Here is a 24615-nt window from a genome sequence, read left to right as displayed (position 1 = left end):
GCTCAGGCAGTTTTTAATCAAAATATAACCTCCTCATTGAGAGTGTGCTTGGTACCATGCCCTGGTAGCCATTATCTTCTACATGAACCCAGAATGGCATATCAATTACCAAGTGATTCAGATACTGTTTGGTAAGTTATTATGCACCATCAAATTAATGTTATTGAAAGTTTTGTGAATTTAAACATGAAACACTCAGGATTATACATATCTTAAAAGACTTGTGTTTCTCTTCACAGGAAGCTTGACGTATTTCAGTGGGATAGATTTTCAACTTAAAATTGACATTGCGGATCGGCCTGCCCATTATAGAAACCATCCAATTCAATGGAATTGAAAATCGGGCAGATTCTATAATGGCGGGCGATTAGCAACGCCAGTTTTACGCCAGGGCAGTAAGTTGAAAATCTACCCATGTGTCTATGACCCAACAACTTCACTGAAAATCAAAGCTGAGTATGAAAATTGCAATGAATTTCTCTATGCTTTTACATCATGCCTTTTACCATATTTTGATTGGTCTCATGCTGGTCACAATATTTTGCAGCAAAATAACAAATTATTATCTCTTTTTTACCCAAAAGAGATAAAAGATAATATAGAAAGGGATAGGTTGGCACAGACATCTTTGCAAATCAATATAACTCCTTAAGGCAAAATAATCAATGATAAATATGAACAAGCTAGGCGACTCGGATTCACATGGTGCAGATTGCAGTTTGTAGTTTGTAGCCAATTTTCTCTGCAGCATAAAAACAAAGTGTTCTTTATTTCTCTCTCTAGCTACTCCTGCCCATTTCTTCTCTGTGCCTTTCTTTCCGTTATCTGCTCTTTCTCTGCCTTTTAATCTATTCTTATTTTTGCTCCATCTCACCTCTTATTTTATTGCCCTCTTCCTTAATACCTTACATTTCTCTTTTTCTATTTGTAGTTATATTTAAATACATTTTCTTCCTCCTCTTATTTTACAATGATATTTCCTCCTTCCGTTCAGGCTTTTTCACCCACACTCACAACATCCCCCATTAGCATGTTGGCTCATCCTCCCCTTAGAAAAACATTGCTCGTATATTTGGTGCCTCCCACAATGGCTCTGCAGCGATCTGCAACTTATGCATTGCCTGTGGAGTGCCTAATTCTTTTTATTTTCAGTTTTACTTTTTTTGCTCACTTCTCTAGCTTGTTTTCTCTTATTTAAACTCTCCACTCCACCTCTTCCCCCCCCCATTTATTATTTAAAACTCTATAAATTTATTCTAATCACAGATTTTTTTCTTTCTTTTCAGTGTCCCCATGAACCTCCCGTTACATCTTTCTCTGTCTTCCGATTCTGTTCACTAGTTTCTTGCTCTGTAATATTTTACATAGATTATAAACTTTACTCTTTATTTTAACTATATACTAGAAGTTACTAATAACCACCAAAATTAATTCCAACATTGCACTTTCCATTAGTTACATGGCTAATTTTCAAGCTACTCAATACACAATTTATTTGAAATTACCTCGCCTCAATTCCTACAGCTACCTGTTACTACCTCAACCAAATGCTCAATTAAATTTCTGCTTTTCTCCCCTTGTTCTGTGTGCCCTAAGGCCTTCTTTAATTGGACTGACTCCAGCTGAGTCAGCAAGCAACTCATCTTCAAATGTGTAGAACCCAATTGTGCAGAACTATTTAAGATCCTCGATATATGTATCTGCAAATATTGTGCAATCTGTAATGTGACGTATCGCGGAATGACCTGAGAAAGAAACTTTTGCACAGTACGATAAGTAACTTTAAATAAAACCACTTGGGTGAGTTATCAGAGAGGAGGGGAGAAGAAAAACAATACAGACCTGGAGAGACACAAATAGGCAGCCGGACATGGTTGTTTAGGAATTAGTCTATGTAAGCCAGACAAAATATGGGTAATTAAATATGCTGAGGTTTCAAAATAAGTATTAGAACTATCCAAAGTTATTAATGAAAAGCAAGAATAAAGTTGAAATCAATCTTCTCTTTTTTCCAGCTTATAAGAAGTTTCTATTTTACTTATGTTAAACTTCTTGCCTTTAAGTCTGAGGAGAAACCTTTCAAACTATAGCAATTTGCAAAGCACCAGAATGGCAGGGCAAAACTACACTGATGGCCAAAAGGAAGAACAGTTCCTTTGCTTGATATGTTGAAGATAGTGCAAATCCTCTAGAGGAAATCATTATTCACACCACACCAAGATGGACGGTCCTCAGATTTACACTATGCTAAACTTTTCAGGCGGTAACCGTACATCTGTTCAATGGCATTCCATGATGAACAGAGACAGCTCTTTTTCTTTAATTTTACCATTTTTTTGCTTGAATAGAATCTGTTGAGGTAGAGAGGCAGAGGGGTTTAGTGAGAGAATTCCAGAGCGTGGGGTCTAGGCGGCTGAAGGCACAGCAGCCAATGGTGGGGGTGAAGGAAGAGGAGATACACAACAGGCCAGAGTCGGAGGAACAGAGAAGTTGGGGGGTGGTGGGGGGATTAAAAGGCTGGAGGGGGTTACAGAGATAGGGAGGAGCTAGGCCATGAAGGGATTTAAACATGAGGAAGAGAATTTTAAATTTAAGGTATTGGAGGACCAGGAACTAATGTAGATCAGCAAGGACAGGAGTGATGGATGAGCAGAACTTAGTGTAGCAGTACGGGCAGCAGAGCTTCAGATGAGCTGAAGGGGGCCACTTAAAAATTAAACAAAATGTGTGGCCGAATCTTCAGAGGCCCAGGCCTCAATTGTGACCTGGACCCCTTGGTGACCCCATCTCTATCAGTGATCAGGAAGGTACACTTAGTCTGACCAAACTTACCACTGCTGACGATACGTTAGGTCCATTTCAGGCCGTGGAGTATTGGAATTCCTGAAGTAGGGATTCTTCGCCTCTGGCCCTGCCCCCTCATGATAATGGGATGTGTGTGGGCTGCCCCAAGCAAGGCCAACCCAGAAACTATGGCACAAAGCCAGGATCTGGACTATCTTGTTCCCAGCCAATTGGACAGTTATGGCCAGAGCATACCAGAACGGCCATGGATTTTCAGGGACTTTATCTTCTATTCAGGAGATGGCAACTGATGATTTTTTCGGGCCTTTTGGCTGTGGAATTCCTTCTAACATTTCACTGAGGTGTAAACTATCACATAAGAACACATTGTGCATTACATGGTTCAATACATCTTCTAACTGATAATGAATAATGCCACAAGCGATCTGTTAGTTATTAATAATTGTACACGTGGGTTTCAGCATTTACATATAAGCTTTATCAAAGATGTTCTACAATGATCAAGACTGCAGTCCTCATGAACTTACTTTGAAAGTACTTTATTAATGGCTTTCAGTTGTTGCCATGGTAACATGTCAGCTTGTACTGCAAAATGCCAAGTCTTTAAAGAGGTTCATGTAACTGACATCATCAACTGAACTGTGCCATTTATTTCCAATTAAGGATAACAAGACAATAGCCATTGCAAGAATATTCCTAAAATACATTGTTATTCACATTAAGGTAATACAATCTGATACAGAAAGTATTGCTTAAGAGTGCAATCAAAGATGGAGTAATGATTTATCTTTCCAATAAAACCTCTAGTAGTTGTTGCAACAGCGTGCTCATTTGGCAGTATCTTGATAATCTTGTATCATTGAGAAACTAAATTGAATTTGAGGCGATGGTAGGGAAAATGAAAAGACTTATTAGATCCATGCTACTGGTTGTGAAAGGATACCTGTGAGCTGTGTATCAAATGCTAAGACATGGGTTCATACCACCAATTCTTGAAATGGAGTGTTCTCAATTTATGCCCTGCTGTCAAGAAGAGGGTCCGAGCTTCCTTTCTGCTGTAGTTGTATAAGCCCACTGCTGAGAACAGTCTGACTCTTAGTCACAGTTATATTGCCTTCTCACTCAGCTCTCGTACTGGGGAAAGAGAAACGTTGTGCACTTTAAACATAAGAAAGGGGTTCTGTCTACTGGCCTCTGACTGCAAAGAACATACTCAAGAAATATGGATCATTATGAGTGTTGACTATACCCAGTATTATTTTTCAACAAAATACCATTTTCCTCTCAACTAAATTATTATAAACTGTCTAGTTTTATCAAGCTGAAAAATCCCTCTCTTTTTGTCAAGTGATGGAAAACCACACTACAAAACCTGGCAGCCATAACTGTAGTGGTCATTATTGGTAAGGGAAAAATGCTAATAATGATAAGAATGTGTATACTGTGATAAAACCTGAATAGAAGGCCTCACAAATTGATAAAATAACCACAGACAAAAGCTGTAACACACTCCCAGGGCATTGTTCTTTACAGTTTCCATTGTCATTTAAACTCCTTGGCATGTCACACACTCTTAACAAACTCCTAGTAGTTTATAACTTTCCATGTAGCATTTCATCTAATAATCTGTTTGGGTCTTTAAATTAAAATCTTTCAAAATTCTGTTTGTTTAGTTAAATATGTTTTTTTTCAAAATGAGAAGTCAGGTTTCATTGATAAAAGTTATTGGTGCCCAGTAGTTTGTAGAACAGCAGAGATAAAGAATACTTTTGCAACATATGACAAGCTGACAATTTCAGCAGAAGCTGTTCTACATTTAGACTCTAATTTGCCATATGAAACGGTGCATATATTATGGTATCAATTGTACAAATATTCCTGGTGAATAAAGGTTAACTATATTGCTGGATGTTACAACAGTGAGATACACTACTGCACAATAGAATCTTGTCAAAATGCAAGTGAAATGAAATGAATTGCATCAAAGGTCAAATGCAGAATGAATTTGATATTGCATTTTAGATTAGTATTGGTGGGAAGCTTTCTTTATAATCATGTGCTGTTGTATGGTATTACAGAGTGCAGTAAGTGGGTCAGTGTAATTGCTCTGTGATTCTCTCCCCATGGAGGCCCAAAAGCCCTACCATTTAATAAAAAGGGGGGTGGGAGTAAAATACTGTCACATCCAATTTTTCCATTGCTAATGTGCCACTCTGTAACTCCCACAAATCCCAATGTATTTAATTATCTAAGTTTTTGGTTATTATTATTTTATGTGTAGTTCAAAAGCAGTGAACATATACTGAACTAAGGATATGAAAGAATGATTGGAGGCCAGGATGAGCTACAGGGTATGATTGAATAGATGTTATGCAGAATGCAACATTCCTCCAATCCTCAGAGCGAGCTTGCAGTGAATGTAATAATGAAAGACCTATGGGAATATTTAGAAATGGAACTATTGGAGGAATTGATCAGATAGATATGAGGTAGCTAAAACCAAAATTCCACTAATATAAAAAAGTAATCAATATCTGTAACTAAAAATAATTGTGATTTTATATTGGAATTTTCATATAATATTGAATCAAAAATAAAAATCTTTGCCGGGAACTTCTTTGGGGTTTTCCTGATCGGCAGCCATAACTTTGGTGAAACCCCATTTATACTGTGTGAACAGTGCATCTACCAATCTTCCGTCAAAGCTATGGTGGCTTATACTTTTATATTAAATGTGAAGTGTACATTTTTAAACTGAAGAATAAGTCAGAGGATCCACTGAAACAGGACAATTTTTCAACTTATTCTCCATAGAAAAATGCAATCGTTCCACCTGTCTCTCCTGTTACCTTCCTTAAATTTCCTCTTACTTCAAAACTGAATGAATCCCCGAATAAATATATAACATATTTGGTACTCAAGTAGTGACATTTAGAAGTGGGATGAATTTCAAAGCACGGTTTGTCTTGAGCACAGTTCACCCTCAGTCTGTCATAATCAGTGACAAGCATAACATGCACTGCATTTAATATATTTTTCTTTGTCATGCATTTTTATTCTTGCTGTAGTGAAAACATTCTCATTGCGAAGGCAAAGAATTATGATCATAACTGTAGTGTATGTAGGGCCAACAACAGTAAGAAGCAGAATTATGGAAATGGGAGTCAAATTCTCATTTGATGATAGGTCAATTCCTATACATTTGATTAATGGTTTCATGAGTTCCTATATGACCCCAGGCTCCATCCTGGCTTTCAAATCATCATTGACTCTCAGGAGAGTTGGAAGAAAACAGCCTAGAACAGATCAGTTAATGATGAAAATGGGTTTGGTGTAGGATAGGTTGGACCAAAAAGGCAAGAATCGGTGGGGAACTACCAACCTGAAGCTCGCTTTTCTCCCCCTCCTTTCATTTTTTGTAACCATCACTGAAGATCAGAGTTGACAGTTGCTGGGACGAATGTATCCTTCTTTCCCGCTCCGCTAAGCCATGCTGAGGAGAGGCTGCTATAACGTTGGAGGGGAGAGTATGCTTTGTTGGTATGGAGCCCTTCCTGTTGGCTGGTTTAGCTCGCTATTAGGGATAGCCTGGTAGCAGGATACCAATTTGCTTTTTCAATAGCAGAGGCAGGAAGACCATAAACAGTTATTTTAAAGTTCTAATCTGATATAGAGTGCTGCAATAATGTGCAGAGGAATAACGAATGTTCTGCTACCTTTAAACATTTATCTGGTAGTTATCCATATAATACTTGTACAAGTTAAATTTATTAAAGGATAAAACCTCCTGACTTACTGTATCATCCTGTACATGTGGATGTGAAATGCAATTATTCGGATCATATAACTAAGAGATTATTACAACTTTTTAAGGCATAGCTGCTCAACTATTAGATCTTGTAACTGCAAGAATGCTTTTACAAAGTTTTTGCAGTTTTGAGTTAGTCACTGTAGGATATATATTAAAGTTCTATACAGATTGTTTAGAATTATTGACTTCTGAACCAGGCCTGCAAAATATTAGATGCTTTGGATAAAAGAATATTTTTGTGATTTATGTATAGTCTAACTAGCAAGACTGGAGAAGTAGGTAGCCTAATTCTATGTGTAAAATGTATAGAAAAAGCTACAAAATAGTTTTCATCAAGAACAAACTACTTAATTGTAGGTGGGGATATATACCTTAACCATGCATACCTTGATTTAGGATGGGCTGGCATCTTATCCCAAGTTATGACTGCATAATCCTCGCAGCTGATGTGCAAAACAGTTTTGTAACAGAAGCACTGACACCAACCATTCTTGTACTAGACATCTGTTTAGCAGACATACCTATACCAGGTGCACTTGTTCCAGACATATCTGTGCTAAACATCTGTTTAGCAGACATACCTATACCAGGCGCACTTGTATCACATATATCTGTCCTGGACATCTGTTTAGCAGACAGACCTATACCAGGTGTACCTGCACCAAACATCTGTTTAGCAGATATACCTATACTAGGTGTACCTATATTAGACATCCATACTACGAAGAAGCACTTCGAACATACAGCCTTGCCAACTGGAAGAGTATAATCAGGAAATCGTGGATGCACTCCCCACAATTTTCCATCCTACTTAATCCTGGATCCTACTGAATTTTATCGTATATCCCTGCTATAGTGGCCTCATGAGTATTAAAAAGTTTACTGTACTATCTCTTTCGGAGCAATGTAAATCAGTGCAGGGATGCACCTGGGATTTCCTGCTTTGTTCTCCTGTTGGTGAGACTCCACACCAGGCATGTGCATTTGTAACATTGGACCATTATCTTTAAAGAAAAAGAATGTAATGAATCTGTACTTTTGCCCTAAGATTGAGATGCACAACGATACAGGTATTGAAGACATTATTTGAAAATTCTTTATTCCAACTTATTTTCAGCAATATATTAATACAATTTATAAATGAATGTCTTACCTTAATTCCCATCTTTAATAAAAATAAATATTGTTGATGCTAAATAGTATTTATGGTGGGATGTGTTTATCTACTAAAAATTCTCAAAGGGAATCAAATCTAAATACCATAAAATAAAATGAGGGAACTAACCGAAGGGACCAATTTAAAATATTCACATTTCATTAGGTTTACTGACCCTGCATTATTACTTTAGAATATCAGGACTAATTTGCAGGGTTATGGGCAAAATGCTGGGATATGGGACTAAATTGGACAGCTCTTTCAAAGAGCTGGCACAGGCACGACAGGCCGAACGGCCTCCTTCTGTACTGTAACATTCTATGATTCTATGATTCTAACTGATAGCTGGCTATGGAACGATTTGTGCAGAAAACAAGCAGGAGGAATTTGTTACAAAGAAAATAATCTTAATAATAATAATTGCCATGCTATATACAGCAAGGCTTTACATTTTGTTTATTGGGAAATTAATTTACCACGCCGAGAACATTTAGAATGTGCAACATTGGACTGCTGAAAATTTCTGAAGGTCGTTTTCACATGAACATTTTCCCCTCTCATGCCTTCAGTGCTTCCTTTGCAATTTTTGAAAGGCAGTTTGATGTCACCAGTTTTTAAATTCTTCACTCTTCATAGTCTTTTTTGTCTCCACTGCACATTTTCTTTGTTTGCTTGAGAAAGGTTTCTTTGGAGAAGTCAGTCAAAGGTTTACTAATATGTGCAGAGCCTTTGTAAGATCAGCAAAGAGATAAACAGGAATGGGTGCGTAGCAGAAAGGGGTTCAAAACCTGCAGGGAAAATTAAAGATTGTTTGTACAGTACTTCAGTTTGAACAGTCATTATTGGCAATTCCTGATCATTGTAATAAATGTACAAACATGAGGTTTGGTACTAACCCACTATGCCCCGCTGATTTACGTGGAACTTGAAAATCACCCCCACTGCCTTTATCCTCAAAATATTCTAAACCAAAAACATCCATTTCAGATCCAAAGTACTAGGCTATAATCACAATGAACATTAATATAATTGAATTCTGATAATAAACAAGTAATTAGTAAAGAAATGGAATGGCTCTGTTTGGATCACAGTTATACTGTTGGATGTGATTAAACTGGTACTATTTTATGGTTATGTGAACAGGACATCAATTAAAATTTATTGAACATATGTTTATCGTTGCTATAAGTCCCTTTCCAGAACAACAAAAACAAAGATCAACAGGAAGTCAAAAACAAAAAGATGTTAAGATTTATTGGAATTCCTACAACTGCTTGATTTTTGTAATTAAAATGTCCTTATGGTGAAACCCACTTTGTTTTTTCTCTCCTACCCGTTTTCTCCCCTCATTTCCTCTCCTGATGGTATTGATTCCTTGGTGGGATTTGGTTTCCCAAGTGCTGGGCAATCTTGCCCAATGCATCATACAAAGTAATCTCTCTTTGTGTTACCATTTCAATACCATTTTGATACACACGAAGGAATGGATAATAGAAAAAGAAAAAGACTTGCATTTATATAGTGCCTTTCATTACCTCAGGATGTCCCAAAGCACTTTACAACCAATGAAGTACTTTTGAAGTGTAGTCACTGTGTAATGTAGGAAACTAAGTATGCAATGAACTGGAGAGAGTTGCAGCTTAAGAGAAGGATCCAGACTCCTGACATAACTCCTCCAATTGACTGTGGAATGAGATCCATCACTGAGATAGGTTCCCCCATCCCAAGTGACAATTCAGAATTAAACAACTTGGGTTATTTCAATAGAAATAATGTCCTGATTTCTGGACAAAGCCAGATTCCTTTTGCTATTATAACTATGACATTCGTAACCTATGGCTAAACACATTGCTGCCAGCAGCAGCTTTCCAATGACGATGAGTACAGACTAAACAGTAAAATTTTCCATAAGCATGTAATTTGCTAACAATCTTTTGTATCAATATTTTTTAAAAAATAAAAAATCAGCAACAGTACACACGTGTCAGTAAATACAGGATAAAACGTGTGGCATCTTCATACATGTGCCACAGCTTGAAATCAAAAGAAGATGGGAGTTGGAAAACATCTTTCCTTCCTTCTAGTGTTATAATTCTTGTTGGATTCACTGACCGCTATATATGGAATATATGTTGATGGCACTAATTGAAGATTTCTGTCTTCCTATTAGTTTTTGTTAGAGGAATTATTATCATACCTATCAGCTCCTCCGCCTGACCTTCAGAGAGATAGGTGGGAGAAAGTTATTTAAACAATGTTACCTCAGGTACCTATTCATCTGTTAAACCAAATTGCCTGGTGCTGCCTTCAGGCTTACTGCACTAAGCTACTGGAAAATAAAGCCCTTCTCCATTAGGCACAGGCTTCAGCTCCTGCTCTGACTGGATTGTCTTTTATTTTTAGCATTTAAATTCTTAACTGTTGCTTTATACAGTTCTAATGCTTGCAGCCATTCCTGTTTAAAGTCCACTGGATGGGAAAAATACATTGTGCAGGAGTTGGTATAAGATGCTCCTCAGAATGAAAACTACTTCAGTAGAGGTTTGGTTAAAGAATTGTTTTGAATAATTTTCTTTCATTGAATTGAGCCATGTTTATCTTAATAGGTTAGCATAAAAAAATGGTTTTAATGGGAAGAAAATTATAAGTTGTGATAGTCCCATGTTTCACACATGAATAGTTGGGCAAGATACTAGTGAGCGCCCAGCACTTGGGAAACTGAACGTCAACAAGGTGTCAATACCATCAGGAGAGGAAATGAGGGGAGAAAACAGATAAGAGAGAAAAAATAAAGTGGGTCTCACCATAAGGACATTTTTATTACAAAAATCAAGTGGATGTAGGAATTCCAATAAATCTTAACATCTTTTTGTTTTTGATTTCCTGTTGATCTTTGTTTGTGATGTGCTGCCTGGAAGGGGACAAGGTGCAAGATCTGAATTAATATCAGCAAAGATGCACGACCCTTTCGTAATCACGTCATTTTAGTTGTGCATATTAATTCATCTCCCTCGCACTATAGGGCTCAGTAACTCTTCCAAACTAGTTCTCCCAATAATGTCATTAACCTTTACTATTTAAACAAAGTTTAATATTAATTGAGTGAGCTGCTGGCACCTGTCGTGCCTCCACAGACAGCTCACTCATTTGAAGAAACTGAATATTAGGTCACTTGTTTCACCAGCAGCAGCTCAAAGGTAAGTCATGGGGGGTTGGTATGGAGCAGCAACAAAGGGGGGTCCGATTGTGAAACTATGGAGTTGTGGGGAGCACTCCTGCTACTCCTGGCTCCATAGATACATTTTAACAATTTAAAAAAAACTTACCTTTTGGTGGCGACCGCTGCTTAGGCCACAACAGCCTCTGAAGAACCTGGAACACAGCAGGCTTGGCTCTTGCTCTGCAATATCCAGTTTCCCAAAGGGGGACCAAACCAAGTGTTAATGCCTATTTTAGGTGGTCGCCCAGGACGTCTTTTAGGCTTCTTTTGGGCGTGAGATGTTGGTCCCCAAAACTGGCCCTCATTGTGCCCATTTTACACTTGTTTAAGTCAAGTAAGATGATTCACTGACATGAGAAAGCATTTTTATTTGAATTATTACATGAGAATAAATTGTATTGATTGCATGAAGTGAGTCTGATCGGAACTGTTGCTCTGTATGTTCATTCGCTGTAAAATAAAGCAGCTTAAAAATGGCCCTGTCTTACCAGGTGTTTCAAGAAGATTGGAGAGGCATGAGGAGGCATGCCTGAAAGACATGAATATCTGATTCAGATCATAACGGGGGCACTATTGTTAGGCCCCTGGCTTATGCTATTGCATAGTTAGAAATCAGGCATTACAAGCACACCTGTAAACATAATATGGTCAGACCACTTATGGGAGTAACTAGCGCCACTGTACCTGAGAGAATATTTAAGGCAAGACTCAAATTTGTAACAATCATTTTAACTCAACTGGTGAACAATGAACAATCAACAACAATATAGGACACTGTAAACTGATGGATCATTGTATTTCTTTCACAAATGCAAACAGCCCATAACTCACAAACACCCCAGCAAGTGGTGTATTATGATGGTTTTCTTCGTGAGTGAAAGTGTAAAAAAATGCACTACCACTGGATGCGATATTCTCTTAATTTCATGGCCAGTGCTAACCTTGGGGTTCACACTAGGTCAAAAGCACACAAATGCAAAGTAGTATTTTCAGGCAAGATTAACATTGTTTTTATTATCACCGATGTGAAATATGGGGGTAGATTTTTCAATTTGCTGTTTGGGCGTAAAACTGGTGTTGTAGATTGGCCGTCAGCTATAGAAATGAAAATCGATGTCCGTAACAGGTGGCTGATCCGTAACACCAGTTTTATGCCCAAGCAGCAAATTGATTATCTACCCAATGGTCTCTAGGGATTATGAAAATATCAAAATCCAAATAGTAAAACACTTACTAATTGGCTAATATAATTGAGGAATAAGCTGGTATGGCATGGGTCAGTACAAATGATCTGGTCCTTCAGATCCTATCGGAGTGCAAACTGTTGACATTGTTTCAGTAACAAAACAATAAATGCTGATATGTACTTTTAATCTTTAGTTTGTTAGCTGAGCGATTGAATATGTACTGGTGGAAAGATTTAATCTGAATGAGCTGTGGGCTTGCTTGCATCATTTCCCGCTAAGCTGTATGATCATGTAGCATGGTAACAAATGGAGGACAAGGTCTAGCTTTAAAGCCTTACTCATTTTAAGAATGTACAGTGGATAATTATATGAGATTATGTACTAAATATTCTCCATTCAGATAGAAATTTAATGGATCGGCATAGTATTCGAAATCAGTAACCATCTCTCTAATTTTCTCACATTCCAATCTATTAATCATTCTGATACACAAGGTTGCAACAAATAGGACAAATTACCCCAGCACCATCAATTGACAAAAGCACATTTAGATTTAAACCTGAAGAATCTTTTTCCAATAATCCTAACACTACTTAGCAATTTCAGATAATTCTTACAAACTCAAATTAAACCAGCTGGTTATCTCTGTGGATTAACTGATTTAGAATAGGTCAGCATATAGATGAGTGCAATAAAACAGAACTACATTTTAACCCTTTCAGCTTTTCAGCCTTAAAATGATCATCTGCATAACTTATGTATTTTTAAAAATTATCTACATTTTATAGTTATGTACAGAACTACAAAAATTATCCATAGCCAATGATTCAACAGACTCAGACTATGCAGAACCAGACAACACGAGTGGGCTTCTTGCTGGAGTAGAGAAGGGAGAGAACAATAGTGTTTTAGTTTACTCAAAATTTTCATATTTCAGCCTTAACCCTGCTCGGTAATTACCACAGCTATTAGAGGAACATGCTTCAGGATGAGTCACTTTTACATCTAGTTTGAGTGAGAATTTTGATCGTTCTGGTAATGGTTTAAGGATTTTGCATTTTTTCCTTGAATGCTGCTTTTCTTTCTTCTGCAATCTGTTGATAATAAGGAATTTAGAATATGTTCACCGATTCCAATACATTTATTAGGAGTTATTGACTGCTATTAAAGCAATCAGAATCCTAGATTTTACATGACCATGGATTACTGTCACAGAAATGAACACTTCTGTGTGGTTCATACTGAAATAGAGGGCGGAGAGCTGGGTGGATTTTGTGTTAGCATGAAACATGCTCCATTGTTTATTGTTATCATTTCTAGATAGATGAGTCTGTTTAAAAATAAATCAATTTTAGATTTTAAAATACAACTCAGATGAGGAAACAAAGAACAAACATAAATGTAGAGAAACTGGAGATGCGAATGACATCTAAGGAGCTCGCTATCACTACTATAGTTATTTGTGAGTGTTCAACATATGCACAACATAAATAAATTTATTATCCTCTCCTTACGAAAGAGACTGTCAATTGAAATTTTCAAGACTGAGAATGAAAGATTCTCATTATGTAAGAGTACCAAGGGATAAGGATCAAAGGCGGGGAAATGGAGTTGAAGTACAGATCAGCCATGATATGGTTGAATGGAGGAAGAGGCTTGAGAGGCCAATCTGAATCAAGTAATCGGCTAATGAACCATCTAGAGAACTGAGATCTGACTGAGGCCTCTCATTTCAAAAAATAAACATGCTGGAATTGTGTAGATAAATTGGAATTTTGATGTAACTGTTGAATTGTGACACTGAGCTCATTCCAGGTAAACAGACTATTCTCATGAATTAATGTCCACACACTCTTGGCCAGTTAAATTTTACCATAAGGCTTTGATCTAATCCAGTTATTTTTGTGCTCATCCAGGTAAGAAATGTTACTGACAAAGAATGAGACACTTTTCTACTTTTGGCACCAAGTATTAACACCAAGCACTCCAAGGTTGAGTTAGCATGGCCAGGTGCAGCGTGGAGCTCACTGCATATGGCTTTAACAGCCCATCTTAATCCCAATTTCAGGAAAGCACTTGCTATTACACAAATATGACTTGACGACTCATGGCTTCTCTAAGTGAGATGGCTAATTGGTGTGAATTTATGGACATTTTTTTGGACTTGTGCCTGGTAATACTGGGTTGAGATTGCTCAACTTCAATTAACATATGACAGTTACAGCCCACAAAAGGAAGATACTCTCATCTCATCACCCTGAGTTAGGTACAAATCCAGGTTGTAGCAGTGAAATGCCAAAGTGTGAACCCACCGCATTATCTACTTCCCCAATTTGTGTTACAGTTAAAACAAACTTTAAAAATATTTTACGATTTTGTTTCAGAAATTCTACTGCACTCCTAAATGGTCAAAGTTTCGGAACTGTAAGAATGTTAACAGAACAAAATGGGGGAGAAAAATTGGATAGGGCCTATTATTGGGTGGGGGTAGCACGATCCGCTATTACCCCGTGCCCAATGATCCCTGCACAGGCAGGATGAGACTGTCATGAAGCCTGAGGACATACCTTCAAGCAGCGCGTTGACAAGAGGATTCATTGCAATTCACACTTTCCACCAGCAGGGGGAGTCCCAATCTCTTAAAGGCAGGCTGTCTCTGACAGCCTAACAAAATCTCTTAAAGGTAGCTGGTACCTGTTATTTGCTGAAAATAACAGTCTGCTATCTGTACGGAGTCTGAATAGAGATCAAACATGGCACATGCAAAACACAGATGCAGGTCCCATACCTATGTTTACAAACTGATGAGTTATTGAATAAAGGTTGTGCACTACTAAATCCCACATCCTCCAATCTGCATGCCAGACCTCACCAATCTGCTGATCTGAGTTTGTACCAAATCAGCGAGAGTGCGTGCACCAAGGTTCTCTGCTGATACTCCAGAGGCCTTGGTGTAAGAGGTGGACAAAGGAGGGACATCCTATATCCATGGGAAGAAGCGGGGGGGGGGTGGGGGGCAAGAGGCCCTCTAGACATATACTCAAAAGCCAGTGGGAGGCAGTGGGGGACACAGTTAATGCCAGGCGCACAACATCATGAACATGGATGCAGTGCAGGAAGAAGTTCAATTCTTTGACATGAGTGGCCAAGGTGAGTGAGGTCAACTGTCAAGTGGCGTCTCCTACCAACTACACCACTAGCCGCATCCACTGCTCCACACACTACACCCCCACCCCATCACTCCCCTACCAAAAAAACACTTTCAATTAGTTCTCAACTCTTTTAATCAGATGCTTCTTCTTACTCTAACACATTACCACTGTTGCAAGCCGCCCACCTACATCTCACAGGCCACGCACAGTGGCAGCTATTCAACCATGACAGGAACATCACCCAGACACATGTCCTGCTTTCTTGCAGGAGAAGGTGGCGCATATCAGGAGGCAGCAAGTGACAGTGGCATTTAGCCCCTTGAGCCTGTTCCACCATTCAATGAGATCATGGTGGACCTGTGACCTAACTCCATATATCCGCCTTAGCCCCATATCCCTTAATACTCTTGGTTCACAGAAATCTATCGATCTCAGATTTAGAATTCACAATTGAGCTAGCATCAGCTGCCATTGGCAGAAGAGCGTTCAAACTTCTCCCACCCTTTGCGTGTAGAAGTGTTTCCTAACTTCAATCCTACAAGTTCTGGCTCTAAATGTTAGGCTATGTTCCCTAGCCCTAGTATTCAAGTATAGGAGGCCTCCAAAACAGTTACAAATGTCTCGGCAGCCAGAAGCAATAATCCAGCCACTAACCTGTAATTCCTGCATGGTCCCTTTAAATAGCACTGGTGGGGGATCCTCCAGGCACTCTAAGACATGTTCAGATGGTCGAGGTTAAGACTATGCGTTTAGTTGAGCGTTAAGTCCCAAAATGGTGTCTATCACTTTAAATCAGCGTTGCACACTGATTATATCCATTTTCTCCTTACCTAACAAGCTTCTGGCGTTCGTCATCTGCGCCTGCGCGGACTCCTTTACCAAAGATGGCGTCCGGCGCACGTCACGCTGGAAACGTGCGTGCGCAGCCAAGACGCCATCTTGGATGTTGGAGAGGCCGGGTAATGCTGAAACAACGAGTGGTACACGGCCCAATTTAGCGCCCAATATTTATTTTGTTTTACACACTTGATGCAAGAGGGAAAGATCCGCCCATGGTGAAAGGTTTCAGAAAAAGGATACTAAAACTGTAAAAATCACTGATCCTTATAAACTAACTAATTAAAAAACTGACACAAATAAAGACATCTTCCTTGCAGTCCTACTGCAAACTGCTGTACTTTGTTGATTATCCTGTATTACAAAAGTGAATATACATTCTATTGTTTTCTTTCCACACATAAATCTTCAATGACAATAATGCATTAAATATTGATTTGTTTCTTATAATGTTTAACAATTCTGGCAAAATATATTGATTTAATACTCAAACGTTCTTTAATTTCTCTTATACATCCTGTCTCTACCCGTTTCCCTGTGGGAGGACACTATTGAATTATATTTTGCCTTATTTGTGTTCTAAATAATTTATGTTTTAAGCACAGAAACAGATGGGGTAAACATACATTTGCTTTATACTCAGGGTTTAACACTTTAACTTCTCGTTATTCCTTACTTAATTTCCAATAATACTGTACATACAATACAATGAATAACCCTATATCTCAGGATTAGCTTGTAACATTCTCAAGAAAAACAATCAATAATGTATGCTTGCATATGTGAAAACATGTCGCAGAACAGATTTTACTTTATTTGTGCCAGTATGTGGCCTATTTTCCAGATGAAGGTGAGATTACTGCTCCATTGGTGCTTACTGGTTGCAGACACTGGGGGTAATTTTCAACTTCACAGCCTGGGTGGGTGACAAGAGCGTATTGGCTGCTCATGATATAACTTGTCCGACTTTCATCCCATTGCAATCAAAGCTTGAACAAATTCTACCCAGGCAGTGAAGTTGAACATTTCCCCACTGAGTGCAAACCAATAGAGATTAATACTGTTGATTTTTTATGAAAATTGAGGGTTGATTGGTGGGAATCCTCACTGCTACAGATTTCCTATGGTGTTAAATTCAAGCCAGAATGGACTTCAATGTTGTTTCTCTGGTAATTTTTCTACTCTTCTCCCTGCTGCCTTGAACACATTGGTTCTAGTCTCCCTCCAGTCCCTTGCCAAATCCCCACTATTTGTTTGTGAATATTGACAGTGATTGTTGGCAGGTAATTCAACCATGAGGGGCATTACAGCCTGATTCTGTCCTCACCTGACATCCATCTGTGCAGGAGGGAATGCTGGATTGCAATCATGAGCAGGAACCCTCACAGATTTTCCCCTCCTTAATCTGGGGCACTGAGTCTAATTGTAGCACCCCTAACAGCATTCCAGCGGAGATCAGCACTGACTAGGGATCAAACCTGGAATGTCACTGCTCTGTATGGCTCAATTATTCACTGGATAAACTCACTGAGCAAGTTGGGGAGTTCTAATGAGGTTTCAACAATGCACAGAGTGCTTAGAATTTAGTTTCAGATTTTAAAAAAGCCCTGGAAACATCTAGAGTCTTGTCTCCAGTTAGCAGGGATCCAGTTACTGGATCAATGTCAATTTGTTTTAATGCTGATAAAAGCATCCAGACCAAATATTCTGCCCTGGGTTTCACTGTTTCCATTTACCCTCACTGACCCTGGAACCCTAGTCAATTCCTACAAAGAGGTGAATTTAAATACTTAAATCTATAAATCATACCACCCAACAGGGAAAACTTGGGTGCAGATCATGACTTACTTTTCCATGCGGTAGGGCCTTGCAGCCACGCAAACAGAAATAACCCCATTAGCTGTTGAACAGAATGGGGGCAAATCATTTCAGTAAATAAAAAACAATAAGTTTGTGGGTAAAGTTACTGAACTGTATTAATTTGTATATAAAACAACAAATGGCAGCGAGCAAGTTCAAAGGGGTCACACAAATCCCAGGTTCATGACATAAACTGCTTGAGATATGCTCTTGTGATTCATGATGCTATCAGAATCTCTCACCCATGTAACTACTTTGAAATTCACTTGTAACCATTTATTACCAGAGAGGTAGTACTGAAACAGATTTCTATCTCCTTATATTTATCAGCATGATGTTCTATAAAATGACGGTGCCCTGCGTCTTTGGTCAGAATTGTAACTGATGACCTGTGCGGCATCCTTTTGAATTACTACCTAAAACCTGGAGGAGGAAGAGGTTACACTGAATGATTTTTGTAGAATTAAGTTGTGCAATGGTTCCATATTATTGAATTAATATTGATCTAAGAACAAATAAAATCATTATCATCAGTCTGCGTATGATGGGATGTTGTCCCAAATATGACAAAATGTTTAGTTGTAATGAATAAATCTGGTCAGTATTGAATTTACATCTTCCAAATTAAAATAAATGTTGCTCAGTGACTCCAATATTACTTTAACATTAGCAGACAACACAAAATTTAGCTACATTAAACCCCACCATGTTTGACATTTAAAAAAAGGAAGCAGTTGGTTTGATTCTTAAGGAATATTTCCATTAGCACAAGAACAACAAGTGGCTGAACACAACCAGATGGAAAGAAGAAAAGGCTATTCATAGAATATGAGATAAGAACATAAGAAATATGAGCAGAAGTAGGCCATACAGCCCCTCGAGCCTGCTCAGTCACTTAGTCAGATTGTGGCTGATCTTCAACCTCAACTCCACTTTCCTGCCCAATCCCCGTATCCCTTGCTTCCGCTAGAGTCCAAAAATCTATCGATCTCAGCCTTGAATATATTCAATGAGTCAGCATCCACAGCCCTCGGGGGTAGAGAATTCCAAAGATTCACAGCCTTCTGTGTGAAGAAATTCCTCATCATCTCAATCTTGAATGGGCGACCCCGTATCCTGCGATTATGTCCCCTAGTTCTAAACTCTCTAACCAGGGGAAACAATCTCTCAGCATCTACCCTGTCAAGCCCCCTCATAATCTTATATGTTTCAATGGGATCACCTCTCATTCTCCTAAACTCCAGAGAGTATAGGCCCATTCTACTCAACCTCTCTTCATAGGACAACCCTCTCATCCTAGGGATTAATGTAGTGAACCTTCATTGCACTGCCTCTAAGGCAAGTATATCTTTCCTTAGATAAGGAGACCAAAACTGTACACAGCACTCCAGGTGAGGTCTCACCAAAGATAAAAAAAATGTTTTACAAGTGGGTCCGTGCATTTGACTAATGGTGATTATAGTGCAGATTCCATTCATTTCTATGATGGACTATTGAACAGAGCAAGAGACGCAGAAAGAAAGAGATAGAAATATATTTAAAGCATAGCATGATATTTTGGTTCTTAGGCAAGTTTTATGTTCCCTATTCCAGAATTGAACTTGCTGGAGACTGCACTATAGTCATTTGATGATGGGTAACAATGCAATTGCTCATAATACTGTTTTTCAAATCAAGAAATGACTGTTTGTAGGAGTATGAATAATTAACATGTTCTCTCAGCTCGTGGCAGCTTGGCTCAGTCGGTGGCACTCTCACCTCTGAGTCATAGGTTGTGGATTGGAATTGCTGTCTCTCTGATGAGAGGCAAAATTGAGGTGTTAAAAGGATCTCATGTTACTATTTGGAGAGCAGCGGGCAATTCTCCCAGAGTTCTGGCCAATATTCTTTCCTCAACCAACACCACCTAAAAATAGATTAACTGGTCATTCATCTCATTGCCGTTAATGGGATCTTGCTGTGCACCCACAAAGCAACAGTGACTACAATTCAATGTAATTCCTGGTAAGTGAAGCAGTTTGGGACGATCTGAGAGATGTAATAAAATGCTGTATTTATGCACATGGGGGGAAAAATTCAATAAGGGTCCGTTTTGGGTGGTGGTAATGCAATGCACCACCACCCCATGCCCGACGGACCCTGCACAGGCAGGACGCAAGTTTGGACCCTAGGGAGCACTTAACTGCAATCAGTGTTCCTTTCCAGGCCTTGCACGTGGAATCAATGCATTTCTCACTTTTCACCATCAGAGGGAGCTCAATCTCTTAAAGGGAGAATGTTTCTTAGAAATCTCATAAAGGTAGCTGGTACCTGTTATTTGCTGAAAATAACAGTCTACTGTCTGCATGAACAGAGATCAGACATAGCACATGTGCAGATCCCATCCCTATGTTTATACACTGATAAGTTATGTTAAAACATTGAATAAAGATTGCGCACTACTAAATCCCACATCCTCCAATCTGCACACCAGACCTCACCAATCTGCTGATCTGAGTTGGTACCAGGCCTGCGAGAGTGTGTGCACCAAGGTTCCCTGCTGATGCACTAGAGACCTTGGGTGCAAGAGGAGGACAGAAGAGGGACTTCCTATATCCGTGGGCGGCGGGGGGGCGGGGGTGGTGTGCGGTGCAAGAGGCCCTCCAGACATATACTCAAAAGGCAGTGGGGACGAAGTCAATGCCAGGCGCACAGCATCATGAACATGGATGCAGCGCAGGAAGAGTTCAAAGCTGTGACATGAGTGGGCAATGTGAGTGAGGTCAACTGTCAAGTGGCGTCTCCTACCAACTGCACCACGCACTACACCCACATCCCCCACATAGCAATAAACTCTTTCCATCGGTGCTCAACTCTTCCAATCAGATGCTTCCTCTCACCCTTACACATTACCACTGTTTCAAGCCGCCCACCCACAACTCACAGGCCACATACACTGGCAGCTATTCAACCATGACAGGCACATCACCCAGGCACACGTCCCACTTTCTTGCAGGAGAAGGTGGCGCATATCAGGAGGCAGCAAGTGGCAGTGGCATTTGCTCCTCCAGCCTGTTCCGCCATTCAATGAGATCATGGTGGACCTGTGACCTAACTCCATCTACCTGTCTAAGCCCCATATCCCTTAATACCCTTGGTTAACAGAAATCTATCTATCTCAGATTTAACAGTCACAAGTGGACGAGCATCAACTGCCGTCTGCAGAAGAACATTCCAAACGTCTCCCACCCTTTGCGTGTAGAAGCATTTCCTAACTTCACTCCTGCACGTCCTTGCTCTAAACGTTAGGCTATGTCCCCGCATCCTAGTATTGAAGTCTAGGAGGCCTCCAAAAACAGTTACAAATGTATCAGCAGCCAGAGGCAATAATCCAGCCACTAACCTGTAAATCCTGCATGGTACCTTTAAATAGCACCAGTAGGGGGGTCCTCAAGGCACTCTAAGCCACGTTCAAATGGTCGGGGCTAAGACTGCGTTGAGTTGAGCGTTAAGTCCCAAAATGGTGTCTATCACTTTAAATCAGCATTGCACACTGATTGAAGCCATTTTCTCGCTACTTTACATGATTCCAGTGTTCGTTATCTGCACCTGCGCAAACTCCTATACCAAGATGGCGTCGGCGCACGGTAGTGGTTGTTGGAGGCCAATCATCTCAGCCCCAGGACATTGCTGCAGGAGTTCCTCAGGGCAAAGTTCTAGGCCCAATCATCTTCAGCTGCTTCATCAATGACCTTCCCTCCATCATAAGGTCAGAAATGGGGATGTTCGCTGATGATTGCACAGTGTTCAGTTCCATTCACAAGCCCTCAAATAATGAAGCAGTCCGAGCCCGCATGCAGCAAGACCTGGACAACATCCAGGCTTGGGCTGATAAGTGGCAAGAAACATTCGCGCCAGACAAGTGCCAGGCAATGACCATCTCCAACAAGAGAGAGTCTAACCACCTCCCCTTGACATTCAACGGCATTACCATCACCGAATCCCCACAATCAACATCCTGGGGGTCACCACTGACCAGAAACTTAACTGGACCAGCCATATAAATACTGTGGCTACAAGAGCAGGTCAGAGGCTGGGTATTCTGCGGCGAGTGACTCACCTCCTGACTCCCCAAAGCCTTTCCACCATCTACAAGGCACAAGTCAGGAGTGTGATGGAATACTCTCCACTTGCCTGGATGAATGCAGCTCCAACAACACTCAAGTAGCTCGACACCATCCAGGACAAAGCAGCCCGCTTGATTGGCACCCCATCCACCACCCTAAACATTCACTCCCTTCACCACCGGCGCACAGTGGCTGCAGTGTGTACAATCCGCAGGATGCACTGCAGCAACTCGCCAAGGCTTCTTCAACAACACCTCCCAAACCCGCGACCTCTACCACCTAGAAGGACAAGAGCAGCAGGCACATGGGAAAATCACCACCTGCACGTTCCCCTCCAAGTCACACACCATCCCGACTTGGAAATATATCGCCGTTCCTTCATCGTCGCTGGGTCAAAATCCTGGAACTCCCTTCCTAACAGCACTGTGGGAGAACCTTCACCACACGGACTGCAGCGTTTCAAGAAGGCAGCTCACCACCACCTTCTGAAGGACAATTAGGGATGGGCAATAAATGCCGGCCTCGCCAGCGACGCCCACATCCCATGAACGAATAAAAAAAAACGTCACGCAGGAAACATGCGGCGCATCCAAGACGCCATCTTGGATAGCGGAGAGACCGTGTAGCGCCAAAACAACGGGCGCTACATGGCCCGATTAACGCCATTATTTCTTATGCTTTTCTTAGCTATTTTAAAATAACGGATCGAGGAATGTCACATGAACAAGTTAATTTTTGTACACTAATATTACAAATAATAATTCTTATGCCACTGTTTTTGAAATGACTTATTGGACGGGTGACCTGAATACGCAAACTTATCCTAGAGAAATATCAAGGAATACAGATAGAATACAGTAGAAAACAAACAGATTCTTAAGGCTTCAAAGGAGGTTCACTCCTCAGAGAATTAATTGCTCTAAAACCTGCTTCAAAAAAACCCAGAGTGTGTGCAGTTTTTTTCTGCCAAGATATATTGCTTTTCAGCTAAGAATAGTTACCTTAGAACATATGATATGCTATTAAGATGAAAGTGGTCTTCCTAATTGCTTTTCTGCTAAAGATTGTGAATTATCCAGCAGAACACATTGACAAAATGGACTATTTAATGTTTACATCATTGAAGGCCGTCTTTGGTTCCTAAAAACTTAACTTTTTTTGCCCTGTCCCATATTTTTACCACAACTTTTCTCCTTTCTCTCCTCCTCCTCTCCTGAAAATGCTGCCTTATGCTGGGACAAAGGGTGATGGCACCCCTCCAATTCCCAGTCCCATTTGTCATTCGTCATTTGTAAGCCTAGTCAGTAAGCATTGGTGGACTATTTTACCATGGAGGACATCACAGCTGAGCCTATTCCTGCCATCACCCAACATCCAAAAGGACACAGAGTCAAGCAGGAGGCACTTGACAGTGATCAGGAGTGGGCACCTTACTGATCCCTCCCTTTTCTACTTTGGGGACAATGAGGTTAATTGTAATAACTGAGATCAGATTAATCCATCACAGATAAGAAATGAAACTTGGGACCTTTCTGAAGTGTATTGTTCAGTATTTCCCTAGATTATAACAGTGGCCACACTTCAGAAGTGAATTCTGGAGTGCTGTGAAGCGTTTCGGATCATCCTGGGGCTGCGAAAGGCACTATAGAAATGCAAGTTATTTTTCTTTAAAATGCCTTTACCCACTGAACAATCAATGGAACCTCCAACCCACAAGTGCAAACTAGTGATCTTAGGGATGAAATTCGACTTGGGCAGGGACGTAAAATGGGCGCTATCCCGTCGGCCACCTGCTATATGCCCCAACCCAAGATTCAGTTCCATTGATTTTAGGGGAATTGAATATCGGGTGGCATGTTTTACATCCCCGTCCAAGTTGAATTTCACCACACTTGTGTTATTTTTGGAAAGCAGCATCAATACTGCTGTGATCCATCCACAAAAGATTATGCATGAAATTTATTTGCAGTAGCTCAAATCTTTAAACTCTCAGTAGGCGCTGCAGTAATGTACATGCCTCATTAACTGATTTAAAAAAACCTATATAAATTATCCCACACTATATAATGAAATTATTTAGTGTAGGATGTACATAGACCTTTTCTTAATAAAATTGGAAATTCTTACCAATTTACATTTTACATTTATAACATGCCTCAACACATTCGCCACAATTAAACTTCCACGATTTCACACAATAAAGACATTTCCTTCATTTTCCCTATATGTGTCTTTCTGTGAAGAGCCAAGTGTAGAGAATGCTGCAGGAAATACATATCTTCAAAATATAACTTTTTGAGAAAACAATTATAACTTTGAAAGAGTTGATTTTAATCTCCAAACAAACCTGAATTTTAATTTTGAGTTAAACACATGAGTTTTCCTCAGGGCCAATTTTAACCCTGCTGACTCGGTGGGAGCACGGCGAGTGGTCAGTTAAAATGGCCACAGCGACTTACCCCCTCCAATCCTGCTGCATTC

The 24615-nt window shown here is 39.8% G+C and overlaps 1 protein-coding gene across 1 annotated transcript in view; it reads right to left on the bottom strand.

Moving 5' to 3' along the window:
* Positions 1-8239: 8239 nt before the first annotated feature.
* vstm2b (V-set and transmembrane domain containing 2B) overlaps positions 8240-24615 on the bottom strand; it is a 33173-nt gene continuing 16797 nt past the window's right edge. Inside the window, exon 5 of the mRNA XM_067997481.1 lies at positions 8240-8560. Coding sequence (XP_067853582.1) covers positions 8484-8560 — 77 coding nt within the window. The 3' untranslated portion in view covers positions 8240-8483. The remainder of the gene's footprint in view (positions 8561-24615) is intronic.

The sequence above is a fragment of the Heptranchias perlo genome, chromosome 16, assembly GCF_035084215.1.
Source record: "Heptranchias perlo isolate sHepPer1 chromosome 16, sHepPer1.hap1, whole genome shotgun sequence".
NCBI classification, from domain to species: Eukaryota; Metazoa; Chordata; class Chondrichthyes; order Hexanchiformes; family Hexanchidae; genus Heptranchias; species Heptranchias perlo.
This window is presented reverse-complemented; position numbering and strand designations above follow the sequence as displayed.